At 40.1% G+C, this 7,062-nt stretch overlaps 1 protein-coding gene across 1 annotated transcript in view; it reads right to left on the reverse strand.

Moving 5' to 3' along the window:
* The window catches only part of TGS1 (trimethylguanosine synthase 1), a 76,761-nt gene that overhangs the window by 28,008 nt on the left and 41,691 nt on the right, over positions 1–7,062 (reverse strand). Inside the window, exon 7 of the mRNA XM_007939505.2 lies at positions 1,515–1,667. Coding sequence (XP_007937696.2) covers positions 1,515–1,667 — 153 coding nt within the window. The remainder of the gene's footprint in view (positions 1–1,514; positions 1,668–7,062) is intronic.

The following is a 7,062-nucleotide window of genomic DNA, read 5'->3' on the forward strand; positions in this document are numbered from 1 at the left end:
ATTTGCTCTGTAAATCTTCACCCAAATCACACACACACACACACAAAAAAGTTAGCATTCTAATTGGCTAACTTCTCAATCTCCAGTTGAGTTTCCTAATTACCTCAACTTTACTGGAGAAGCAGTGAGTAAGATATGTCTGGGCATTTTGGAAAAATTCTCAAATTTCCAGAGTCAGAAAAAGTAAGCAGATAGCAAAAGGCCTCACAGGTTCAGAATTATAGTAGGTAAGGCAGAATCCTTATCATCTCAAAAATGAGGTCCTGTGGCCACTAGAAGACAGGGGATGCTGCCCTCCTCCTTTCCCAATAGAAGAAATTTACATTTTTCAGAAAGATATTTCCCTGAGGAAAACGATGAGCCAATTTTCTAGTTCCTTCACATTATCAAAACTTCAAATGGTCCCTCACTGTTAGAAAAGTAGAAATATAAACTTCTTTTGTGAGACTCAAAGCTCTTTTCCAGTCTTATTTCTTCTAACAACCTCTTACGTACTTTCCTCAATACACAACATTTTGTAAGTTATTAGAAGAAGTTCACAGAATCTCTGACATCCCCCCATGAATCAAGATGACAGCTAATTAAGACTAATTTCTAGTTTCTAGGTAGCCCAAATAGGAAAATGTACACTAGTCTGCAAGCCTTAGTTAATAAGTTGTTCCAGGTCACTGTAGGAAAGCTCAATAAGAATTAAGTTTCTAGTGTTATGGGGCAATCTACTTCCGTAGTGATATTGCCTTGAAACCCAAGGAGGGGTCGCTATGAGTCGGGTCTGACTCGACAACACGTAACAACAACAACAGTGTTAATTCATTAAATCATATCTTTCTGCTCTAGGCATCCCTCCATCAGATGTTCCATTTACTAGATCCATCTATTGCTTTTGTTATCTATGTTAAAATGCTACAAATACAGATTAAATTTGAATCTGAGATTTAAAAAAACACACATATACCCATGTTGAAGGGCATTCTATACAATAATTGGCTTGTGTTCTTAAAAATGTCAAAGTCACAAAAGACACAAAAAAGGCTGAAGAACTGATCTAGATTAAAGGAAAACTAAAGAAACATGAAAACTACATGCCATACATGATTCTACACTAGAAAAAAAAAAGCTATAGAAGACATGACTAGAATAATTGATGAAATTAGAATATAGACTGTAGATTATGATACTGTTAGAATGTCAAATTTCTGGAATTTGGTAATTTTACTATTGTCACATTAAGAAAATACCCGTTTTTAGGAAATACATGTGAAAACTATTAAGGGACAGGGACATGATGTGTGCAATCTATATTCAACTGGGTTAGAAAAAAAAATGAACATGCAGAGAGAGACAGAAAGAGAGAGACAGAGACAGATAATGATAAATAATTGTTGTAAAATGTTAAAAATAGTTGAACCTAGGTAAAGGGGATAGGAAAATTCTCCATCTGCACTATTGTTGCAATTTCTCTGTTAACTCTGAGATGGTTTCAGAATAAAGTTAAACACATGAATATACTTTACCTCTGTCCAATTTAATCCCATCATCAAAACGGGAGAAGAGCCTGTATCTCTGGGCCCAGTATTTTGCCAGCCCAGGAACAGCAGCTATCTCAGGAGGTAGACTATTCACCTTTCTGTTCTTGGTTTTTTTTTTTCCCTTCTTCTTCGTTTCAGCTAAAACAAAAACAAAACAAAGAATATACATGCTCTATTAAAAAAGAAAATCACAGGTGAATTTATCTAAACATGAGGCTACACAAAATCACTGCAACTTTGGGCAACACCCAGCATATGCATGTAAAGATACTTACAGAGAAGCACAGGAAGGTATTTATACTGGAAATAGCGCTGCTACTACATTATAGCCTCTCCATCTTGCTCTTTTATCAGCTCTGTAAGCCTGGACAAGTTTAATTCTTCAACAGGAATGAATGAGTGAATTGAGTAGCATTCTTACCTTTTAGGTTCCTGAGTGGAGCAAATAGTTTGCTCTCAGCTACCTAATCTACAGGCTGGCAGCTGGAACTCAACCAGCTGTGCTGCAGAAAGCCTGGTGATATGCTTCCATAAAGATTACAGTCAAGAATACCCTATGGGTCAGTAGCAATCTCATTACTAGGTATATATCCTAAAGAAGTGAGAGCCAGGACAAGAACAGATATATGCAAACCCATGTTCATCGCAGCACTACTGACAACAGCAAATAGATGGAAACAACCTACGTGAACATCAACAGAAAAATGGATAACCAAACTATGGTACATACACATAATGGAATACTATGCAACACTAAAGAATAATGTAGAATCTGCAAAACACTGCATAACATGGATGAACTTGGAGGACATTATGTTGAGTGAAATAAGTCAACCACAGAAAAACAAATATAGTATTAGTCCATTATTGTAAAAAGTGAAGGAAAGGTTTATATTTGGAAGGAAACTTTGTTCGTTACGGGGGATGGGGAGGAGAGGGGAGGGAACACTGCAAAAAAAAAAAAAAAAAAAGCATTGACCCATGTCACTTTAGTTTTGTGCATTTCACTGTTCATAAACTATATTTCAATAATTTTTTTTTTTAAAGAATACTCTGTGAGTCAGAACTGACTTGACTACAATGGGTTTGTTTTCTGTTTTATCTTACCTATGTGTAAAATATTATTAATGGTATAAATCTTTCTGTTAGCCAAGACACTTCCTTTAGTTGATAAAATTATAAAACTGAACATTTCCCTTTCATTCTTCAAGATAAAATCTGCCAAGAACGTTTTACACTCTCTCAACCACTAATCTCTGATCTTAGCTATGATCTAGCAGTCATTATGGCCTCTGAGAAAATGAACCAAAGGTCAAAGAGCTCCATTTCACAGAGAAGATCTTACTTATGCAGAGACTTACTTTTTGTTATATAAACTATTTTTACTAGCTTGGTTATTTGGTTTCAGATAATAGTAGATTGCAAGCTACAACTTAGAAAGATGAGAGTACTGTCATAGATAAGTATAATAAGTGTCACAAGAAGTGATGGTTGACAAAAATACTCTAGTATATTTAAATGTTCCTCAGGATAAGACTGTCTTAATATAATAATGTGATCACTGAAAACAACAAAAAGTGTCATTAAAGTTTCTCAACAGAGAAATGATGACGTTTTGATGGAGCAATTCTTTGTTGGATAAGATCACCCTGTACATTTAACACTCGGTATTAAATGCCTAAATTCATTAGGTTTCTCTAACAACCAAGACCTTCCAAATGTCCCTGAGGTGGGACCACCCAAGTTGAGAATTACTACATCATGACAACTGATACATATGAAAGCAGGCTAAAACCAAAACCAAACTCACTGCCATTGAGTTGGATCTGACTCATAGCGACCCCTCCTTGGGTTTCCGAGGCAGTATCACTATGGAAGTAGCCTGCCCCATCTTTCTTCTGAGGAGTGGCTGGTGGGTTTGACTCACGAGCCTTCTGGTTGGCAGTCAAATGCCTTAGGCACTATGGCACCAGAGCTCCTTGGTAGCAGGCTACTGTTAGAAAATAGGATTTAGAAACCAGGGAATCTGGGATTGAGTCCGAGCTGTACCATTTACTGCCTGGGTGATGTTGGGCAATTGTCTTAATTTCTCTGAGTTTTACTTTCCTTATTTACAGAATGGAGATAATCCTAACTACTTCACTGGGCTACTTTACAGGTTAACATGTCAAAGCATTTTAGAAATCTGCAAGGACTTGTGAATATTAGTTCATGATATAAATTACCTTAAGTCTGCCGTCTAAACAAGGTAGTATATGATGTAAAGTTCACAAGTCTATACACACACGGGGAAAAAAAAAAAATCAAGACTCAAAAAAGGTATTTTCCTCAATACTAAATTAGGGGAAAAATATGAAGAATTATGATAATTGTTTCATGAGGGCAAGTCACAAATAAACTTATCAATAAAATTGAATACAATATTAAATGAAAGTTTTACCTTATACACATTGTGATAGTTGCAGCTGTGTTTCAGAGGTTAGGAAAGGATCTAATAGTTTATTTGGTTGACTTACTGAAGCATGGATTATGCGGTGGTCTACCTTAAGTCAAGATGAAGTACCAGACCTGCCTTGGTACAATGTAGAAGAAGGTATCCAGAGGCTTAGGGAAACTGGCCTGTTAGAATGGATTTATCAGATTAGACCCCTGGAGCCAGAAATGGAGAGTCTAGAAGACATGCCTTTCACCAGTACCATGAGGAATAAATTTGTGAAGGGAGTTCCAGCATCCTTGTAGACTACTGTGATTGCTATTTTATGGAAGCCAGATTTACAGTGAGAACTGTCCTAATTGAACTAACACACTTACCTATGATGGGGTTGATTGGACCCCATGGAAGTAGGGGCCAAGTGGCAGCAGGTAATAGACAAAGGCAAGGTGGGTGTGGTTACCATAATGGTCAGCAGAGTCCGAACAGTAATCAGAATAGTCTGACTCGTGTGGAATTATGGCATTGGCTACTTGTGCAAGGTGTTCCTAGTAGTGAAATATATGGCAAACCTACAAAATATTTACTTGATCTGTATAGATGGAAGAATTCTAGGTCATGTGAACAATAGCCTAGATTGAATCACCACAACACAGAGTCATGGCCTCTCAAACAATTCCCAGACTTGAATCAGTTTATACCCCCAAACCGCTTGAATGAAGGGGAGGCCGGGTTCCTTTGAGGAAGGACCCCAGTATATTGCCAAAAATTTATAATGTCAATCTTTCTCCCAGCCTTCCCCAAAGGGATCTGAGGCCTTTTATGAGAATGACTGTTCATTGGGGAAAAGGAAACAATCAGACTTTTCGAGGAATACTGGACACTGGCTCTGAACTGATACTAATTCCAGGAGACCCAGAGCGTCACTGTGGCCCACTCGTCAGAGACGGGGCATGTGGAGATCAAATTATTGATGGAGTCTTAGCTAAGGTGTGTCTCACAGTGGGTCCAGTGGGTCCCCAAACCCATCCTGTAGTGACTTCCCCAGTTCCAGAATGCATAATTGGAAAATATATACTGAGCAATTGGCAGAATTCCCACATTGGGTCCCTGACATGTGGAGTAAGGGATACTATGGTAGGAAAAGCCAAGTGCAAGCCATTAGAACTGCCGCTACCTACAAAAATAGTAAACCAAAAGCAGTACCGCATCCCTGGAGGGGTTGCAGAGATTACTGCCATCATCAAAGACTTGAAGGATTCAGGGGTGGTGATTCCTACCACACCTCCATTTAATTTGCCTATTTGGCCTGTGCAAAAAGCGGATGGATTTTGGAGAACAACAACAAGTTACCATAAACTTAATCAGGTGGTGACTCCAATTACAGCTGCTATTCCTGATGTGCTTTCATTGCTTGGGCAAATTAGTATATCTCCTGGTACTTGTGGTATGCAGCTATTCATCTGGCCAATACCTTTTTCTGATACCAGTTTCAAAGGACCATAAGAAGCAGTTTGCCTTCAGCTGGCAAGGCCAACAGTATACTTTCACAGTCCTTCCTCGAGGTATATCAGCTCCCCAGCACTCTGTCATACGTTAGTCCACAGGGATCTTGATCACCTTTCCCTTCTACAAGACATCACACTGGTCCATTATATTGGTGACATTATGCTGACTGGACCTAGTAAGTTAGAAGTATCAATGACTCTAGACTTATTGGTGCGACATATACATGCTAGACATTGGGAAATTAACCCAACAAAAATTCAGGCACCTCAGTGAAATTTCTAGGGGTTCAATGGTGTGGGGCATGTCGAGATATTTCTATTAAAGTGAAGGATAAGTTATTGCATCTGGCTTCCCCCATGACTAAAAAAGGAGGCACAACGTCTGGTGGGCCTCTTTGGATTTTGGAGGCAACATATCCCTCATTTGGGTGGGTTGCTGCAGCCTATTTATCAAGTGACTCTGAAAGCTGTTAGTTTTGAGTGGGGCCCAGAACAACAGAAGGCTCTGCAACAGGTTCAGGCTGCCATGCAGGCTGCTCTGTCACTTGGGTCATATGATTTGGCTGATCCAGTGGTGCTTGAAGTGTCTGTAGTAGATAGAGATGCTGAAGTCTTTGGCAGGTCCCTATTGGTGAATCGCAATGCAGACTCTTGGGATTTTGGAACAAAGCCCTGCCATCCTCTGCAGATAACTACTCTCCTTTTGAGAAACAGCTTTTGACTTGTTACTGGGCTTTAGTAGAGACTGAACGCCTAACAATGGGCTCCCAAGTGACCATGAGGCCTGAGCTGCCCACGATGAACTGGGTGTTGTCTGATCCACAGAGTCATAAAGTTGGACATGCACAGCAGTACTCCATCATTAAATGGAAGTGGTACATCACAGATCAGGCTCGAACTGGACCTGAAGGCACAAATAAGTTGCATGAGGAAGTGGCCCAAATGTCTACGGTCTCCATTCCAGTCACATTACCTTCCCTCTCCTAGTCTGCACCTATGGCCTCATGGGGAGTTCCTTATGATCAGCTGACTGAGGAAGAGAAAACTTGTGCCTGGTTTACAGATGGTTCTGCATGATATGGAGGCACTCACTACTTGAAAGTGGACAGCAGCAGCACTGCAGCCCCTTTCTGGGACTTCCTTGAAGGACAGTGGTGAAGAGAAATCCTCCCAATGGGCAGAACTTCAAGCCATGCATATGGCTGTTCACTTTGCATGGAATAAGAAATGGCTAGATGTGTGATTATATATATGGATTCATGGGCTGTGGCTAATGGCTTGGCTGGATGGTCTGGGATGTGGAAGGAGCATGATTGGAAAATTGGTGACAAGGATGCATGGGGAAGAGGTATGTGGAGAGATCTCTCTGACTGGGCCAAAGGAGTAAAGATACTTGTGTCTCATACGAATGCCCACCAAAAGGGGACCTCGGCAGAGGAAGACTTCAATAATCAGATGGATAGGATGACATGTTCAGTGGAAAACAGCCATCCTTTTTCCCCAGCTACTCCTGTCACTGCTCAATGGGCTCATGAACAAAGTGGCCATGGTCACAGGGATGGAGGTTATGCATGGGCTCAGCAACATGGACTCC

This window comes from Orycteropus afer, unplaced genomic scaffold, assembly GCF_000298275.1.
Source record: "Orycteropus afer afer isolate SDZICR_OR568_19922 unplaced genomic scaffold, OryAfe1.0 scaffold00060, whole genome shotgun sequence".
Lineage (NCBI taxonomy): Eukaryota > Metazoa > Chordata > Mammalia > Tubulidentata > Orycteropodidae > Orycteropus > Orycteropus afer.